Raw genomic sequence first — 20,503 nt, forward strand, 5'->3', positions numbered from 1 at the left:
TCAGTTCCAGACACACACCAGGTGCAGAGCAGGTATTTTGAGAACCTTTAGTGGAAAGGGCCAAGAGAGAGAAAGGCATGAAAGAGAGGCCAGTCCCCAGGCCTTAGGCTCCAACCTACCAGAGATGGTGTCCCATCTCCTGAGGAAACATGAGCCATGAGGTGGTTTCCCTGGAGAAGCACAGCCTGTAAGGAGGCACCCATGCCTACCGTCTACCCCTGCCTTGGGACAAAACAGCCCTGCATGTGTCCCCAGTGGAGCATGAACCACGGTGACTGTAACAACACAGCGGCTTCCGCTGAAAAGGGGAAGAGCCTGGGGACAGGCAGTGGGCCTGGCTGTGTAGGCACCACGCTTCCTCGCTCTTGTGCCCAGCAGAGGCTAGAAGAAGTCTTGCCCAGCTCTGTGCCTGGAGAGCCAGGCCACAGATACATGACGTCCCAGGTTCCACTCTTCCAACACTGTCTTCAAAACCACCATGAGCAGATTAGCCCTGGGGAGCACTGTGCTGAGCTGGTCCTTGCAGAGCCCTTACCCACTCCACGGAGAACACATGATCATCCCACTTTGTGGCTAGAGAAATGGGCTCAAAGAGCAGAGGGGCTTGCCCAGAGCCAGAGACAGGGGAATGCCACCACCTGGATACAAGAGTGAGCATATCATGCCCCAAGGCACAGCCTCCTCCTGCATGGCTCCGGTTTCCACATCCTATAGGCCAAGATGTTCTTTGTGGCCTGAAGTTGGAGTCTCCCCCTGGGGGTGAAACGCAACGCCCACCCAACCACAATCACAGACACCCTCACACACAGCCGCAGTCAGCACCATTTTCCCTGCATTCAACAACCGCAGTTTTTACCTCAAGGCTCTCAGCAGGACGCTATTCCATTGCCCCTGGGTCAAATTCTCCATCTCCCCAAAGGGACAGTGGCTGAGGCACAAGATGAACATGGCTGTCCCTCCCAAGCGACCTGCTATTAATCTCACACATGGACCACACAGCATCTTTTCAGCTTAATTTTATTTCCTCTTATAAATGGGCACAGCACAGGGAAATGTTAAAAAAAAACAAACAAAACAAAACAAACAGAAAACCAAACAAAGCAAGTCGTGTCCTTCCCAAGGCAGGGGTGGATGAGCACCCACGGTGGGGTGGGCCTGGCCTTGGTAATCTTTATCCAACTGTCTTTCCTCCATTTCTTATTTAAGTTTTGGCCATGAACTCAGGACAGGGATGGTTAATAAACAGGTTATAGGGGAAGAAAGGGTAGGAAGAGCCTGGGGAGGGGAGGAAACCCCGTGCCTGGTTGCCCGGGGGCTGGGGGGGGCTCTGTACAGGAGAGAGGATGAACCAGTGGGAGGACACTGTCTCGGGGGGCTCTCTGGAGCCACACTGTCTACGGAAAGTATATACATGCATTCACCACGCTGGGGCCAGGCATACCCAAGCACCCAGAGGGCACCTGGGGGAGGCCAGGCCATCAGCCCCTCAGATGGTGACTCCAGGGCCCAGTTTGGGCATCTCTGTAATCTGTACAGTGTGGGCTTCTATTTACAGACACCAAGGCTGGGGAGGCACATCCCAGGGGAAAGCCAGGACAGCCTAGGCAGCCACCCCTGCCCTGAAAGCAATGCTGGCTCTGCTCTCTGTGGGAGCCCCAGTCTGGAGGCCTGGTGGACAGCTAAGCTAAGCCTAGGGAGTCTGGCCCCAGCTTCCTAAGCTCTGCAGGTCTGCCCGGCCAGTCCTGGCTGTCACCCACATGCCTCTGGCAATCAAAGGTGATCAACCTTGCACATAGAGTCCCTAGTCTGGCCCCCCAAGAGAGACGAAGCCTAGCTCTGTGGCTCTCTGGCCCCAGCATGTCTTGCTCTCTTGGAAAACCAGGGCCTGGAGAGGTCCAAGACATATCCACTCCTCCCATTCAGAATGCACTTTTCTTCCAGGTATGCGAGCGTCCTGAACACCTTCCCAGGAGCACGAGGTGTCTCTGGACTCGTGTGGGCAGGCTCTGTGCGTACCTTGTTTCTGGGGCAGGATGGGGACCCTGCACCTACATTGCACTAAAAAGGAGCCTCAGTTCACCCTTTGAACCGAGCTCTCCTAAATCGTCCTGGCCTCATCGGGCTGCTCCAGGGCATCTGGGCTGCTCACACTGCTAACCTTCAGGTCAGATTTCACAGGCCTAAAGCCTAGACATAGGCTTTGGCGCCTGGGCCCCAAGCGCGAGGACCACAGCCTCTTCTTTCAAATGCAGAGGACACAGGAAAGCGCTGGCACCAGGAGGCCAAACCCACAGCCCCAAGGCCAGAGCCACCCTGAGATGTAAGAAGTGGGCTCTGGTTGGGGGTCTCCTGCCCTGGTACTGGTGTCCCGGGGGGCTGAGCACCTGGAGGCTGCCTCCCCCAGCTCCCCAGTCTCCCCACCAAAGCTCCAGTCCCCAGGAGGGCAGCCAGGAGTAGGGCCTAGGGGCAGGAGCACAGGCTCTCCTCTGCTCCCCACCCAGCTCTCCTGCTTCAGGGAAGACCTTGGCCAAGCTCCCTCTTCCAGGTCTCGCAGGCCTAGGACTCTGCTCTTTCCTTCCCCTCCTCAAGGTCTGGGCCAGCTGGTTTCCTTACCAAGCTCTAAGCCCCATCAAGGGCGTCATGGGGTCTGGAAGACAGAGCAGAGCCTGAGAGTGGGAGACCTCCCACCCCAGAAAGACAAGCTGTGTAGATGGCCTAGATCCTGCCTCCACTGCCCAGATGTCGGTCCTCACTCCATCTAAGTCCGCTGTCGAGCTATCTTTAAAAGGAAACAGAAATAACAGGTGGTCACCTGACTGAACCTGGGACATGTGTGAGATGGGGGAGGGGTGCCGACCAATCATAACCTAAGCCCTGTCCCTGTGGAGAGCTCTCATGGCACACCCCCTTCCCCAAGAGAATGGTGACCTTGACATTTAAAATATCTCTGAAACAACCCCACTTCTCAGGGTAACAAAGACAGGAAGGTAGACTCGGGGCCTGTGACACCCCTGTCCCCATCAACTGCTCTCAGGGCCTACAGCAATGGGATGAGCCTGCTAAGCTGTGGGTCCATCCAGTCGTAGCCAGAACTACCAAGCTGCCTGGTCAGTTGTGTCCACAGAGGACCCAGAGTGGGTAGGCCTTGCCAGGCCAGGGCAGGGGACACAGAGGGCCTGGGCAGAGGCCCACCCTCACAGGCACTTTGGAGACATGTGTCCTGGGAGGCAGAGATGGCTCCTGGCTCAGAGCAGAAAGGAGATACATGGAGACCAGGGACAACCCACACAGCTCCTTGGTCATGGGAGAACCTAGTCCCTCCCCAGCCTTCAGCCTGGCTTGGGGCATCAAGCCTTCTTCCTTCAGACTTGGCTGGTGGAGGCTAGTCCCAAACCTCCCTCCCTGTGAGCCACAGTAAGGAGGGAGACAGCATCTGTGTGGGATTGTGTCTGACGTCAGCCGGGATCCGTATCAGTGTGGCTGGTGCAGGTGACATGGTGGGGACTGAGTGGAGTAGGGTGACTCTGGGGGACCCAATATGGGCTGATGCCTACAACTTGGCCCTGCCTTCCTCAGCGACCCAGATGGTTAGAGGAGCCAGGTGCAGGACCAAGGGATGGGCGTAAAGAGACAGAGCGGGAGAAAGGTGGCATGGTCACCACTGGTGATGATGGCAGTGGCCTGCATGACAGAAGCGGCAGGGTATCTCAGCACAGTGTGAAGGTGGCACACGTGTGTGATGTTTCACTGGCTGGGTGGTCAAGACTGGGATGTGTTTGTCTCCTGTGTGATGCGGAGCAGTGACTGGCAGGGGCTCTGTGGCAGCCCCTCTCAAGGGGGACACCAGAGTGGCCTCCCTTACCACTGGATGCCCTGTGCACTGAGGAAGCCCTTTCCCTGGGAGGCAATGCAGAGAGGTGCAGCCTGGGGACATGTGCACTGGGCAGGGGAGAGGGGACAGTGACCCCACAACGAGCTCAGGCTGATGACAAAGGACACCTTCCCGCCCAGAAAAGCCTTGGGACAGCAGCTCAAGGCTGCAGCATCTGACTGATTTTGATTTGGGGGGGGGCTAGATGTGCCATGTCTTGGTCCAGGAAGCCAGCATGGCGGCCTCTGTAGCAAGAAGAGGACATCAGCAAGCATTGTGGGCCATCTTAGCCCTGGCCCTGCCCCTGTTTCTACCAACAACTCTGGGGGGTGCTTCCTTCCTCTTGTCCATGGGACACAAGATCCTGAAGGCCCAGGCTGGAGGGAGTGGAACTGGAGAAGAGCTCATAAGGGCACAGTCTGGGGCAGATGGCAGCGCCCCGTTCCTTAGAACCATCTGTGTTATGCTGGCAGCCTGGGCAGAAGGAGGCAGGGCCAGGCTCCTTCCCGGGCCCAGGCCTGGGCTGTTGTGGGGGCCGAGGACTGGGCAAGGTGGCTGCAGGAGGCACTGTGGCTCTGCTAAGCATAAAATTCCTCCTGCTTGTCAGGCTTCTGGTACGTGACGCTCGCCTGCTTGGGCTCCTCCAAGGTGTAGCTGCCCTCGTCCTTCTTCTTCATGCGGTAGATGAGCAGTGTGACCAGGAAGGCAGCGAAGAGGGCGCCCACCACCCCACCCACGATCACGGCTGTGAAGAAAGAGACAGAGGTCAAAGTCCAGAGGCAGTTCAGAAGGAGAGGGAGCGCAAGCAGGCTAGGGACCATGGGTCTGGAGTCACCTGCTATTTCCAACTCCTATCCAATGACTCAACACACTGGGAACACCATCCCTAGGAGGGAGGCAGGTCCTTGTCAGGGTCAAACATCATAGGCTGTCTTTCAGATGATACCTTAGAACCATCTGGAAGGAAAGGCCCCACCGCCCTTCCATCCCCCTCCCCCCCTCCCCTGCCAGACCGACCTCCCACTGTCTCCATGAGGAGGTGGGAGATTCCACCAGGAAATCTTGAATCAAGGCCTTGGATCAAGCTGGGTCAAAGGTCAAGCCAAAAGACAGGGCAGAGATTAGCACCGAGAAAATAAGTCCTATAGGGTCAATCGGGTGACCCCAAAAAGCAGGAGTCCGAAGTCTGTCTAAGGGAGAGTTCACAGGGTATCAGGAAAGTTTTAGAGAGAGGGAAGAATGCAGACTTCACTGACGAGGAAGACGGAGAGAGGAATGGGGGGAGATTCTGGGGTAAAGTCCCTGCTCTCTCCTCCCGGAACCCACCCCTGCCCTGCCCCCAGCCTGGAGCCTGGCCTCACCTACGAGCACCTCCTTCCTCTCTAGGATGCTCTTCTGAGGAAGCTGGGCAGCCGAGCTGCCTGAGTCGATGGCATTGTCATGGAGACCAGGGCCTGGGCGGGCACCCTTGGGCAGTGTCCCCAGTGGAGGTGAGGGCTTGGCCGCAGCTCCTCCCACGGCCACCACTTCGTTGGCTGTGTCGGGCTGTGTGGTCTCTTCCTGCAGCTCAACGTCCCCGCTGGGCCCTCCGCTCGCCGGCAGCTCTGACTCTTCCTGGGTCGTGGTCAGCAGGGACTCTGGAGTCGGGGTCTGCAGATGGGGTGGTATGACCTGGGGCTAAGACCAAGCCCTCCCAGGACACTCCACACACAAACCTTCACCACGCCTCCGCCAGGTGGGGCCAGCACTTACCATGCTCAGACCTCAGTGCACTACATAGTGCTGTCCCCACAAAGAAGGGATTAGTAGCCTCAGCTTACAGAGTAGTGAACAGGCCCAGAGAGGTTAGGTGACTTTCTCTAGGACACACAGTAAACACAGGTGGAAGAAGAACCAAAATCTAGACCTGTCTAACTCCAGAGTCTGTACTTCCAATCACTGGACCTCATATTGCTGTTGTCAGGCTGGCCACATCCTGTCCCCATCCTGTCCCCATGACTTCCTCTCCAGCTGCTTCAGAACAATCCTTGGTGGATTCTTGTCCAGGAGTAGGAGTTGCCCGGAGCCTGCTAAGCCTGGCTCACTCACCACACATAAGTTGGTCCTTTTACCTGGAAGCCAGTCCCTGAGCAAAGCTGCGGAGGATGAGCTGGTATCCCCAAACCGACCCCGCGACCAGCAGTGAACAGCTCCACACTGCAGAGTGAGAGCGGCCTGGAGCTGAGGGGAAGACGCTGGGCTGTGGGGGCTGCTGGGGGGAGGGGCACAACTGCTTTGTGAGGGCGTGGCGAGAGTAGGCTTCTCACAAGGCTACACCTGCATCTGGTTCTATTGTTTCCTCTTCCTGTGAGGCCCCCTCTCTGAAGGAAGGACCTGGGACTGTGTCCCATAGGGCTGGCTGGGGCCCCAAGAGGGACTGCAGGACTCCAAGGGCAACTCCTCAGCCTCAGGGCCCCTGTGACGTCGATGGCAGGGTTCTCTGTGGCTCTCCAGAGTCATCATGTCCCCTTCCAGCCCGGGACAAACACACACTGTTTTTCCAGACAGGGTTTCATGTAGCCTAGACTGACCTAGAACCGGTTACATAGGGAAGGGCAACTTTAAACTTCTAATCCTTCTGCCTCCACCTCCCAGGCGCTGGAATCACAGGCCTGTGCCAGCACACCAGACTTCCTTTGCACATTCGTGGTACAAACGCCAGGCTGCAGCCCACTGGAGTCTCCCTCCCCCAATGATCCACAGGCCCCCTGCCCTTCCCAGCCTAACCCTAGCCCTGGAGCCTCAGCTCCAGGAGCCCCCAGGCAGAATTTGGATCCTGATTCAACCACTACCTGAGGGACCTAGAAAACTGACTTCCTCTGCCTCACCTGTAAAGAGGTAGTGACATCACCATGATGGGGGGGGTGGGGGTGATGGAAGTACTCAGGAACAATGCTGTGCACCTGGAAGCCAGGTGTTCCCACTCAGCACCCACTCAGTCACCCTCAGCCCATGCTGATGACAAAATCATGTCGAAGATGACCATGACAACGGCTGAGCAGCTAGTTGGTTCTAAGAACAGCCACGTGTCAGGAAATATCATCTGCAAACAATGATAGGCCTCTCTCTCCCTGTCTCTCTCTTTCTCCATCTCTGTCTTTGAAACAGTTTTACTGATCTGAACTTGCAGCAATCCTCCTGCCTCAGCTTCCCCAGTGCTAGAATTACAGGTGTGTACCACCCCATCCACTACCTTCTCTGATCTTTCCCTCAAAGATAAAGAGTTGAAGGCATAGAAAGGACCAACCGCCAGCTCATTACGTCTCAAGATTAAAAAAAAAAAAGATGGCAGAGGGTTTAAAATTCAGGCTGACAACCTCTTTTTTATTCTTTGTTTTTGTTTGCTTTGTTTTGTTTTGAGACAGGGTCTCACTATGTAGCTCTACCTGGAACTAATCTGCAGGACAGGCTGGTCTCGAACTCACAGAGATCTGCCCACTTCTGCTTCCAAGTACTGGGATTTAAGGCATGTGCCAGCATGCTCTGGCAAGCCTGGAAATCTCTTAATACACTCCAGACCTGAACCCCCAGCTAGGCCCACCTACCATTCCCCAACTCCAACCCACAAATCCACCTAATCCCCTATTGGTATCTTGGCTCAACAGTAGCCACACCCACCTGTCCTGGCTCTCTGACCTCACACCCCACCCCGCCCCATCCAGAGGCTCACACTCAGCATATACACCAGACCCACCTTGCCTGGCTCACCCCTGGCACCTCCCAGTCCCTGTCCAACCCACCTCTGTTCACTCTGCAAGAACACCCTCTTCCACTCTTCTCACCTGAGCCACCTCCGTGGGTCCAGGAGCGGTGGTCCCCAACGGCAGGGTACTCCTCTCAGCAACATCAGGCTCCTGGGTGGTGACTGGCCGAGGAAGGGCTCGTGGCCTCGAGGTAGCTGTGTTCACCAGCCTAGGTGTGGGGGCCTCCGTGTCCAAGGCAGCCACAGTAGTGGGCGGTGAGGGTGCCGCTGGGGTAGTGGCCTGGGCTGTGGCAGCCGTGGTCAGGGGAAGAGGCAGCAGCCCCTGTATGCTGGTGGTCCTTACGTCAGCGGTGGTGGCCGTGGCAGGGGGTACCGCGGGAGTGCTAGCGGCAGTGGTGGCTGCCGTGGCAGGTGCCGTGGCCATCGTAGGGGCCCCCGTGGTAGTGGCAGCCGTGGTAGATGTGGTGATGGAGATGGTGGTGGCTCTCTGGCTGGGTTCTTCCAGGACTTCTGTCACCTCTGTCACCAGCGGGGGACTGGTAACTGGTTCCGGGCTGGGGTGCTCAGAAAGGAGGTCCTCAAACGGGGTATCCACGGGCTGGATATCTGTCGTGGGGAGCACAGCAGGCGCAGTGGGCGCAGCCAGGGCCATGTCAGGGACGAACCGCATGGCTGTCTCAAGGCCAGACTCCTGCTCGAAGTCTGGGGGGATGGGGAGAGGGAGAGCCCTGGGGAGTGGGTGCTCCTCACCGCCAGATCCCCAGGCAGGCATTGCCTTCCCAGCAGCACATCCCTCTCTAACCAGTTTCCCCAGGAAAACAGGAGAGGAAGGAGGTGGTTTGATCGGATGAGTTAGCCTGTGCCTAGCCAAGATCTGCGAGAGGGCCACCACTTCCAGGCAGTCTGCTCTGACTCTGCCAACCCACTCTGAGTCCTAGAGACTGGTGAGTAAAGCCTCTGCCCTGTAACTCCACTCATGGTTACAGGGCAACTAGGCCTGGCTCTTGGGAAGGGCCAGAGCCAAGGACATGTCCCGCACAAACTCAAGGCAGTAGGGACCCTGAGTCATCCCACCTCCCAGGCATAAGCAGAGGACCAGAGGGGATGAGGCCTTCTTGAGGGGCATTTCCCCATTTCCCAGGTCACATAATTGATTCGAGGAGGGATAAGAGACTGGGAAGGGGAGAGAGGAGCGAGTGAGGAGATGTGAGGAGAAGCCAAGGGGAGCCAGGGTCCTTGAGGGCTGAGCAGGCAGAGAGAGTAAGAGCAGGGAAGGGAGACTTCAGAGGAGGGTACCAGATTAGTGAGGGAGCAGTTTGAAGCAGCAACTCCAGGGAGGCCGGAGGCAGAGCTAGAGCAGCCAGCTCAGGAGCATGAGCCTGGGGCAACCTCATTACACACCCATCCTCTGGCTGGGCCCATTTCAGCACCCTCTCTGATCCCATCTCCAGGGCCACACTGACTCCTGTCCCCACCTCCCAAGGCCTCTGAGAGGAAGGTAAACTCCTCAGCAAGTAGAAAGATTGGGGAGTCAGAAGTCACCCAACTGCCTGACCACAAGGTTAGGGTAGAGCTGCTAGATCAATTGGGAACCCCAAATTGCCAAAGGCAGGAAGGTAGACAGACATTGGTGCCCAAACCATAGCCGACTGGCCTTCCCCACGACAGAGCCAGCAATCCCGGGTCCCTGAGGCCCTCCTTTTAGTAGCTCTGCCCTCACCCTGAGCTTGGCCACTGCTGATGGATCCAAGGGGCCACCTGCTCTAGACTAGATCAAAAAGTCGTCCCTGCTGAGGACTTCCCATGTCCTCCATATATAATTAGTGCAGAGGGCTGGAGCCCCAGCACTGGGGACAGGCCTAGGTTGCACACACAGACACAGGAACAAGAGTCCCGGGCTCTGAGAGCTTCCCTAGTCTACTCCCTCCCTCTGCTTCCTCCTTCTTGAGGTCTTGACCTCCGTACAGTGACAAGATTCACTCAAGTGGCCTTAAAGGCTCCTGGGCTGGTACTAGATGCCCGAGACAGGCAGGGAGACCTGGGGATTACTTACAGCCAGAGCCAGACCCCGAGTAGAGGTCGTCCAGTTCATCATCGGGAAACGAGTCGTCGTCCCCTGAACCCTCAAGGTCCACAGGCCTCTCAAAGTTCTCGCTGCGCCAGCGTTGAGCCTGGGAGGGTGCAGACACACACGAGGCTAGGCACCCAAAGCATCGGCCTGTACAGGCCCAAGAGACAGCAGGCACATTCACGGGCAGAGTGACCTCTATGTGCTCCAGAGAGCTGGGTGTGGGCGGGTAGCCACTTCCCACCTACCCAAGGCCATGGCAGCAGGGCTCTCCCTTACCAGCCAGCTGCCACTAGGCACCACCGGCTGCCCCCACCACAGCAAGGGGCCCCTTACACAGGATGGGCTCAGAGCACACAGTGCTGAGTCTAAAACCAAGACAGGTTGCTTGTAAACGGGGCAGGTTATCCATTCCCTTTGTGCTTTAGTTTCTGCATTCAGCAGACGAAAAGTGGCTCCTCATGGAGCACAGTGCCAAGAATACCCTGGCATCCTGCAGACTCAACACAGGTCCACAGTCACCTCTGTGTGAAGAGCACCCACAGACAACATCCCATTGGATCCTCAAGATGGACTGGGAAGGGGGCAGGCACCGGCCCAACCCACAGATGAGAAAATTGAGGCTCCGCTGCTCAGAGGGCTAGGAGTTAAATGAGGTTTGGGATCCAAATGGTACCCCAAATTGCCAAAGGCAGGAAGGTAGACAGACAGTGCTGGGGAGACTTGGGGTCCAGGAGAGAAGTGCTAGAATAGGGAAGAGGAGTCTGCTCACACTGAGCCAGCCCCAGCTTGTCCCCTAACAGAATGTTAGCTCCTGCTTGCCTAATCCCACAACATATGCAGGCCCAGCATCTGCTCAGGTTCCACACTTCTACTTCCAGGGGTCAGTAGACTTCTCCAAGGGTCTAGCTTCCCAGGCATATGACCCCTTCAGAGTCGGAACCTAGGAAGCCTGGAGCTGGCACTGCCAGCTCTAACTGTACCCCCTCCTTAGAAACCCATAGTTGGAGCCAGCACTAAGGACCTCAGAGACAGGTATGTAGACTCCCTAGGGGGCCCTGATGTGCTGTGTACCCTGGCCACGGTCCCCACCCTGAGCTTTGGGGGAAAAGCTCCTGGTGTGAGCTTGAAGCCAAGTGCATTTACATCTTACAACTGAAATCCAGAGAGAGAAGCACACAGGCAAGGGAAGCTGAAGACATGCTGGGGTGGTCAAGGCAGCTGCCTCCCTTGGACTGGCCCTGACTGCCCTTCAGCTTCACCTAGCACCTTCCACAGCTCCTGGTCCCTCATTTCTTCTCAGTCATGCTGGTCCCTGCCTACAGCATCCTTCCAACTCCCACCTCCAATGTCACTTCTTCTGAAAAGCATCCTACGCTCCCAAGTCATGACGCCTGATGCTCATGAGCAGTTTTGCTTTGAAGCACTGATTTCGAGGGCTGTCCCCATTCACCGTCTATGAAAGATATGCTCTATGAGGAGGGGCTGCATGTCCAGCAAGATTCCTGGTACTGAGTAGGATAAGGACAGAGTTGGAGTTAGGAGACATGTTTAGCTCCTGGGGGCAGCATAGGAGCTGGGATGGCTGGAGGTGGGGCTGAGAAGTCACAGAGGGACCCGTCTCTAGCCAGTGGGTGGGTTTCCCTTGAAAGTCAATCATTTTCCAGAGCAATTGCACGTGACAATGAAAACCGATCCCAGGGATCAGGAGGTCTCAGTTAATGCCTGGGTATCAGCCCCAGCTATCAGGGGGTAGGCAGGAAATTGTGCAAGCAAGGGGAGGAACTAAATAGGCACAGCATTTTGCACTCAGCATCTCGCACCCCTGCCACTCATGGGCCCTGGTACACCAGCACCTGCTCCGGAGACTCAGCCAATCCAGCCAGGGCAGGGAGCCAGGAGATACCCCTCATACACCACACACACACACACACACACACACACACACACACATACACACACACACACACACGTCTGGAACTAATGAATTAATCAGTATTTACTTTCTACCAGTGAGTCACAGGGTGGAACAATTAGTGTAATTGTCCCCGTGACTAATCACTGGGTCTTCCTCCTTTGTCAAGATCCCAGGAGCTCAGAGCAAGCCTGTCATCATCAGCCAGCTCACCCCTGCCCAGCACACATGCCCCAGGTTCTGGGGCTGCAGGAGCCACGTGCTTCTAAAAGCTTGAGTCTCTTGGGGGCTTTGGATGCCCATCGCACTAGCTGTCCAGCCAGAAGTCGGATATCACAGCAGGATGGGGACTAAGCAGGGATTTCTGTCTTTCTCTCCTTCAAGACAGGTTAGGAAGGAACATTTTAAGAGATCTGTCATTCTAGAGACCTCAAAACACGAGTGAACACAGGAGCCAAAACAGGGAACTTAAGATTCCTCAGTGGCCAACATGATACCAGCCACCAATATTTTTCAGAAGGGCTTGCATATACCTAGAAACAGCTCCAAAGCCACAGAGACCCTGCATGTGACACAGCCAGAGACACAGACATGTACCAATACACACTCACCTAGAGGCAGCCATTGAAGGCAGCATGCTGGCATGCCTTTGGGGGCATTGAGAGAAGTGGGGGGTTCCATGCAGCTCCGAGTTCAGAAAGGAGCATATAGCCTCTCATGAACCTATCAGCCTCTACTCAGGTAGCACTCACCTAGATACTATTCATCCTGGCTTAGTAGCCATCGACATGACAACGGTTGCCATGACAACCATATTCTCCATAGTTAAGGACCAGAAGCTGCAGCTCCCCCACAGGGTTGGAGAGTGTGGGAGATGGAGATGGTGAAGGATCAGAGGACAGCAGGGATGGAGAGGGGGCCAGAGCAGGCAGGCCTGGGGAGAAGGGGAGGTGAGAACGAGAGAGGGAAAATTCTCACATCTTAATTTAGCCTCACACTCATCAGAGGCTTCTGGGGAGAGGCAGCCTCAGTGATTTCCCAAGCATGCCTCCACCAGACACCCTTCCTCCATGATGAGCTGCCGGGACAAGGCGGGAGCTGATAGGCCAGTCACCCTGAGGTCACCCTGGGGGTCTCAGGAAGATAAAGGCTGCAAGAATACTGGGGATGCTGCTAGCTCACTCCCAGGAGACAGCAGAAGGGATAGAGGGTGACCATCTTCAATCAGCAGTGGAGAAACCCAAATGTCACAAACTGAGAAGGGGGCCACAGACAGCATCTCACCCCTGAATGCTTCACACAGACTGAGCACAGTTCTTTGTCACCCCTGTAAAGAACAGACTCCTAGTGCCCTGCACCCCATTGGCCTCTCGCTGTCTGACCCTCCATGTGGCTCTCCACAGAGCCAGACTACAGCCTCCTGTGATGGAGCAGCCTGCAGGTACCCATGCCTCAGTGTGTACACACAGTGCCTGAGAGGAGACACGGCTAACATGTGCATGTGTAAGCTACACACCCTAGCACAACACCATGGCACACACAGAACGACATACACACACAAATACACACCCCTCTGGACATACACTCAACTATACACACACATGCACACACATGCACACACATGTACACACATTCACACAAACACACATGTATACACACCCCAGCACACATACACACACACCAACATACATACACCCCAGCAGACACACACACACACATGTATATACTATCCATTCATACACATCCCAGTGTATATATGCCCTTTAGCAGACACACTTATACACATGCACACAAATACCCCAGAACATACACATATACTTGTGCACGTAGACACACACACACACACACACACACACACACACACCTGTGCACACACTCCTTCACATATACACCTCAGCAGGCATAAAGCCCAATGGAAACAGTTAAAGGCAGCACTGCCAGTCCCCAATGCACATGCTCAGTAGAGCTTATCAGCAATGTATGCCAGCACACACTTGTGTGTCTAGCATACCCCAATTGTGCACACACCTTAGAGGGCATGAACAAATAAATGGCTTACCACTGTCCCCACTCAGCAGACTCAGGACCTCATGTGTCAAGGCTTACCTGCACGGGCCAATGTCTGTTCTGTACACGCACATGCTCCTGAGCCACATGGCGCTCTTACTTGTGTTGCCTGTTCCCCTCAAATACAAGCATCACAACTTGAATCTGACCCCTTCGTACTCCCACCTACGGCACCACCCTCTGGTCCGGCACACACCATGAGCAAATGTACCCCTCACTTGTTTTCTGCCAGTGGGGACCTGCGCATCAAGCCATCAGCATCACAATCCCCAGGGGATATTATCCTCGAGCTGACCTCTAATGGAGGCATGAGCACTACCCTCAACCCTGGTCCCTCTCCCCAGGTGCCACACTATGCTCAGCCAGGGCCCAGGCTTTCTACAGGTGTGGCCCAGTCGATTTCCTCGTCCTGCCGCACACCCCGGCGCTCAGCACCTGCCTGTACTTGCAGCCCCACCTGCTCTCAGGCGTGGCCCCAGCAAGTGCCTCTGTTTCACAGCACACACCCTCCTCACAGACTCTACGTAGGCCCATATTTCTATATGGTATGGCAGCCAGGCTCTCAAGCCGTAGGCCACACCTGAGGTGGTCACATCCCCTTCCAGACAGGCTGTCGCTACCCTAACAAAAGGTCAGGATGTTGCTCTGCTCTTTCTCTGTAATTTGGAGGATGCCTGAATAGAGAGATTCTAATTCAAGCCTACGTGACTGAGCTAGCATACAGACCAAGAAGACATGACAGAGGAAACACAGGTAGATGTGGATTGTTGGGAGCAGAGAGACCCCAGATCCTAAATTTCTTGTAATCCCCTGATCTGTGTGCCTAAAGCTGCTCTGAGCAAGAGACCTTCAGGAGTTCCTGATGGCAGGAGAGTGGTTTCTGGTGGGTTTGGCTGGGGCGTGGCTATCTCTATATATTCTGCCCCTGAACACAATAAAGGGGGCATTCTTGGGGAATTCAAGGATGACCCGTGTCTCTGTCTCTCTGTCTGTATGTGTTTGTGTATTTTAACCTCCTGCTCCTTGCCCGAATCTCGCGAACTGGGTGCCAGCGCACTGAATGCAGACCACGGGGGCGCGGTGCGCGGCAGTGGATGTGACGAAAAGCCATTCACCTGGTTACCTAGGAAACAGAATGCTAATGATTTTCCCCCTCAGTTTATGTTTTGATATATAAGGCTGTTTGGAGAATAAAGCGAGAGGGATTTCTCAGGATGTGAACTCAGAATTTCATGAGGGATCACTGAGAATCTCCCTTCCGATGAAGCCATTTGAGTTGTGTCTTTATTCCCACACCTCCACGCCAGTCCAGAGAGAGAGAGAGTTTATGTTGGAGTCTGATTCACAGAAATAATTTCTGGTCCAGGCTGCCACCGGACCCCGGCAACTCTACAGGCCCCTCACTCCTGGAGCAGGCCCCTCCTGACTCATGGCTCTGTCCTCATAGAACAGCATAAACTCCTGGGCACGTGTTCAGGAGCGATGCCCAGGTACGATGTTCCTTTCTCCTTCTCACATTCATTTGGAACCGACCCACAGCCTCAACCCTCAGGGACACCAGACCCTTGCCCAGGGATGTGGGGAACCTGGCCCTAGGGTAAAGAGCCTCCCCTAGATACCACTTGCTGGCCCACAGGCCCCTTTTCTCATAGCAGAGAGGTGCTAGGCTCACCAGTGCCCGGGCAGAAGGTTTCCTCCTCCAGGTCACTCCATCTCCCCAGACTCCCCCACCAGGCCCAGGGTAGGTGAGGCCTTACGTCAGACATGTCCCCTCAGTCCACAGCAGCCACTGGCTCAGAGACACCTCCCTTACTCAGAGTCCCTTCTAAGACACCAACAAAGTCCCAAGAGGCCATCTTTACTTTCTCTCCCACCAGGACCTTCTAGAGAGACAGGACAACGCAGAGTCTGGCCCTTTGGTTCCTTGTCGTTGTGAAATGAGAAGGTAAGGGCAGGAATCTTGAGCCACTGGGAGAAGCAGCCAGGACAATGCAAATGATGAACAGGACACCCAGTAAGTGACTAAGTGACAGCTGATTGCCAGTTATGTTAACGTCTCCACAATTACAGAACTGAAGCCTCTATGTCCTGGAGGAGACATAGAGAAAACTGTTGGTGCCCAGAGTGGTTGAGTGGCATTGCCAAAGCCACACAGAAGGCTAAAGAGAGATGCTGGAGGAGGGGAAAGACAGGGAGAGGGGCAGAAGCATTCAGACACATAAATTAGGTCAGCCGCCAGGGGCCAGGAGCCCAGCACCCTGTGCCCCGCTAATGATGCCGCAAAAGCTAGGACAAAATCAAGTGTAATTAATTCTGCCCCAGCTTCCTTCTCCTAATTAGCCAGACTGGGGCTCCACTGTCCTGGTGACCAGAGACAATGTGAGCTGGGCTGGGAGCCCAGCTTTAGGCTCAGACTGTCTTGGGTTCAACTCAAGCTCTACCAATGTGCTGGATGTCTTTGGGCAAGCTATATAACCTCCCTGAGCCTGTATTTGACTAACAGTGGCAATAATACTTTATGCTTCCTAGAACTGTTGTGAGGATCTGCTCAGGCAGTGTGCAAGGAGCACGTGTGGTCGGCTGGACTGTTGGTGCTGGCTCATCTTCGGCTGGTCTTCCCACAGCAGCCATCCCGACCCACACCAGCCCTCAATTTTAAGTCTAAACTAGGCCTGTGAGATCATAGTGTTCAATTCCCTCTCCCCAAAGATGCAGAGATGGGCGTGGGGAAAAGGGAGCAGTCCAGATAAGCTGGGCAAGCAGCAGAGAAGGGGAGCGACTTGTCCAAAGACACAGGGGTGATGGCTGGTTCCTGGAGTGGGGCTAGTGAAGGAAAGGTCTCAGCAGAGCCCCAGGGTCCCCGTGCTCCGTCCCCAAAGGCCCTCAGCCCTGTGAGAACTCAATGCCTCTCATGCTCACCAGCTCCACCAGGGAGACCCATAGCCTCTCTGCAGGAATGTGGGTTGTGGCCAGACTCTGGGCAGAAGGATGGCCAGGGGTGACAATGACAGCATAGATACCTCAGTCCCTACCCCTTCCCACTCATACTCCCAGCTCCCCCTCCCTCTACCTTACCCTACCCCTACAGGGCAGCACAGAGGGCAACACCCCCCCCAACACATCCCAGCCCGCCAACTTTTCTACAAAGAGAGTCAAGATGGCAGCTGCACCCCTTCCCTGCTGTGTGCTGGGGGAGGGGGTGTCAGCAAAGCCTCCCTGGATCACCTTCCCCAGCTCCCTGGTGCCCCAAAATCTCTATCCCTACAGTGACAGTGACTCCCCCCCACACACACACACACAACACAACCCAACAGTGAGCTCCTTCCCACTTCCAAGCATGCTTCTATTTCCCCTAGGTAAAGTGAAAAAAAAAATCTCTAGCTGCAAAGTTCAAGTCAGGACCCCTCTAAGCCAGACCTTCCCCAGCCTGCTGGGACTGAGCCCCCAAGAACTAGATTCCAGACCTTCCCCAGCCTGCTGGGACTGGGCCCCCAAGAACTAGGTTCCAGACCTTCCCCAGCCTGCTGGGACTGGCCCCCCACAAGAACTGGACCCCAGGGCAGTGTTCTCTGTAAGAGGGGAACATTCCAGCAACCAGAGACTGTGAGATAAGTTAAGGACATGGACTAGTATGTAGCTGTCAATAGCTGTATTTTCCCACACCCATGTTGTCTAACTAGGCCCCTAAAAGGCCTGAATGCATTCCAGGAGCTGTTACTTTGTGTGGTTTTTTGTTTGCTTGCTTATTTGTTTGCTTGTTTGCTTTTTCGGGTTTTTTTTGAAACTTGTTTTGAAAGAGTATTTCAGAAAAGTGAAAAGTTGCCCGTTGACTGCCGGGAGAGGGACAGCTGGGCTGCTGAAGTGACCACAGGGCTCTGGATGGACACCAACTCCGTCAGCCTGCCCTTTCAGACAAAACAAAGGCAGCAGGACCTTCCTTGGGTACCATAATGGAAGCTGGGCCTAGGATGCGTTAGTAGTTAATACCGTCACCTTCAAGTTCCAAAGGGAGGCTACTAAATGTACATGGAGTTGAGCCAGCCTAGCAGAACCTGTCACGAAAGCGACATCCCCATGTTGTGTATCAGGGAGGCCACAGAGGCCAGTGGACTGTCTAGATATATCTAACGTTTCCCGGTGCTTTGTGTCGGTCTTGAAAGGTTGTTGATTCTCGACCCCATGCATGGCCTCCCGTGTTACCCCACCATCTGCTGGTCAGTGACCTCCTCGGCCCTCTTCCTCTGTGGACATTGCCCAAAAGGCAGCTGGCTGTAGCTGGAGGTTAGTGGGCCTGGCTGCCTCCAGACCATCGCTCTCACCAGGTGCCACCCCTAGACATGGAGTGTAGGCAGCCACTCCATGGCGCACATTCTGCCTCCTGAGTTTGGATGAAGGACTGATCAGTCCTAGAAAGCTAGAAAACTCCTCAGCCCAGGCTGAGACAACTCTGTCACCACCCCATCCGTCTTAGCCACCTGCTCTTGTGTGGCACCCTTGAGACCACCCTGACACACTGTCCCCAGCCCCAAGTTGTGTGAAGAAGAACCACCCATGAGGCCTCAGCCTCTGGCCAAGGGGATACTCCAGCTCCTATCCTTGGACCTCAGTGGGCTTTGTAGGCTTGTTTGACCACGTTGGGTCATAGGCTCTTCTCATCTCATGTACAGATAAGGACACTAAGGCTGCTGACCACCAGTGTGTCCCAACAGGACTTGACCCCCTGTCTGAATCCTGTGCCAGGGAACTCCTGAGCCTCCAAGAGGGCACATGGGCCCAGGCTGTAGTACGGTGCATCCCAGGGCATCTTTCAGAAAGACACCTGGACCGCTCCACCACTACTGTGAATAACAGTGATATGCCCCAAGAGGGAGCGCTCACCACGGGCCCTGCTCATTGGATGCACACAACCTTGGTTCTCTTCACAAACCCCTCCCTGGCCCTTGTGGGGTCTTACCCTCATTTCACACATGAGAACCACAGCTCAGAGAGGTGAAGCAACTGGCCCTGAGTCTCACAGCAATGGGACTAAGATATGAAGCCAACATTAGCTGAGCCCCACCGGCTCCCACTGTTCTGCTGCCTCCAGCCACAGCAGCTCCCTCTCCATGAGTCTAACAGGTTATTTACCTCGTGTGAGCTCATAGGCTAGGGCCTCGGGTCCCATCCTTCCCAAATCTGCACCATAGGAGGCCAGCTACTTCATATAAGAGGACAAACAGGTCAGACCGATGCTCTGGGCAGTGGAGGCTGACGGACAGAGCACTTGGAGCCTGCCTAGGACCACACTTGTCATCGTCATAGTCGTGTCCCCCCCCCCCCCGCCTCCAACCTGATTCCTGGGAGTCACATAGGTCCTCAAATGTGCAGCCACTCAAGCTACACCAAGGAGGATCCAAACCCCAGCACTGGCTTTCTGCAGCTGCATGACCCGGGGCAGAAGTTTACCTCTCTGAGATGTGCCTTCTTTGCTTTGCTTATATAAACTTAATAACCTCACTAACCTCATAGGGTCAGGGGACCTGACACCGCGGCCCCTGTAAGAGCCTCCCTTCTCAGCAAGCTGCCCACCTGACCATCAATCTCCCTTCCGTAAGCCCTGACCCAGGGCAGAAGTCCATGAGAAGTACGGAGCCTGGGCACAGCAGGGGGCCCATGGGCAGATCCCTCCACACCCCCACCCCACCTTGCTCTCAGAGGGTGGGGTCTGCAGTCTCAGCTCCCCAAACAGTCTGATTCCTTCAGCTGAGCACCTACAAGTGCTAGGCCTCCAAAACAGCCCCTCAAGGAACAAGCTCTCGCCCACCGTCGTTGGGAGCTCGGTACCTTGACCACTGTGTCATCCCCACAGACACCTGAGGGATGCAGGGACCACTGTGCTCGGAAGTCAGACAGCAGCTAGCTAGTGAAGCTTTAGGGGAGACCACCTCAGACCCCGCCCGGGGGGACATCAAACAACACGGCTACTTCCAAAAAGCAGCAATCAGTTCCTCAGAATGTGAAACATGGAGCTGCCTATAGGACTCAGGAATTCTATTGTTTTCTTGCTTTAAACAGAAAAGAAGGGCAGGCGAGAGGGCTCAGTTCATAAACCTACCTCCCGCCAAGGTCAACGACCTCGGTTCACATAGTAGAGGGGAGAACAGAGGCCCACAAGGTGTCTTCTAACCTCCACCCAATAATAAATAGATAAAATAAATGCAACGAAGGACAGAAAAGCTGTGGCCTCGAGAAGAGGCAGAAGCTGAAGCCGTTCTGACTGCCCTGCTGAGGCCTGCCTGGGAGCACAGGACCCACACCACGTAGACACGAAGATCAGGTAGGAACATCTCTGTTCCCAGATGGACCATTACCATGTCACCATGCTGGTGTCCAGGTGACCCTGTTCTTCACCTGCCTCACCCAACGTGAGGATCCATAAAGCAGGATCCATCCTCACAGAATAACGTTGCTCGGCAGAGAGAGCGACAAAGATGGCATAGGCTGCCGCGTGAGTAAACCTCAAAAACATTGCACTGAGGAACAAAGTCAGTTCTGCAGCCCTTGCACCGAGCAGCCCCATGGAAGGGAGTGCCCAGCCCGGCAGCGTGCTGGCTGCTAGGACTATGCAAGCTGGGCACGCAGGGAACACCGACCTTGGCACAGGGTAAAAAAATGTTCCGAAATAACCAAGCATGGTGGCATACAGCTGCAGACCCCACACTTGGGAGGCAGGAGGCTCAGGAGTTCAAGGTCATCTTTGTACCACAGCAAGCTTGAGGCCAGCCTGGATTACCTGAAACCCTGTTTCGGGAAAAACCTAAACTAGGTGACGGCTGCAGCATTCTGGATGTGTACTACACA

The 20,503-nt window shown here is 55.2% G+C and overlaps 1 protein-coding gene across 2 annotated transcripts in view; it reads right to left on the reverse strand.

The window, feature by feature from the left end:
- Positions 1–1,078: 1,078 nt before the first annotated feature.
- The window catches only part of Sdc3 (syndecan 3), a 33,260-nt gene continuing 13,835 nt past the window's right edge, over positions 1,079–20,503 (reverse strand). Inside the window, exons 2-5 of one of the 2 annotated variants that reach the window (XM_038334676.1) lie at positions 9,667–9,784; positions 7,693–8,219; positions 5,233–5,521; positions 1,079–4,616 (exon numbers count right to left, since the gene is read on the reverse strand). In XM_038334676.1, the coding sequence (XP_038190604.1) occupies positions 4,450–4,616; positions 5,233–5,521; positions 7,693–8,219; positions 9,667–9,784 (1,101 nt within the window). In that variant the 3' untranslated portion in view covers positions 1,079–4,449. Of the gene's footprint in view, positions 4,617–5,232; positions 5,522–7,692; positions 8,316–9,666; positions 9,785–20,503 lie in introns of both variants that reach the window. The other variant, XM_038334675.1, reaches the window with a different exon arrangement.

Source organism: Arvicola amphibius, chromosome 6 (assembly GCF_903992535.2).
Source record: "Arvicola amphibius chromosome 6, mArvAmp1.2, whole genome shotgun sequence".
Lineage (NCBI taxonomy): Eukaryota > Metazoa > Chordata > Mammalia > Rodentia > Cricetidae > Arvicola > Arvicola amphibius.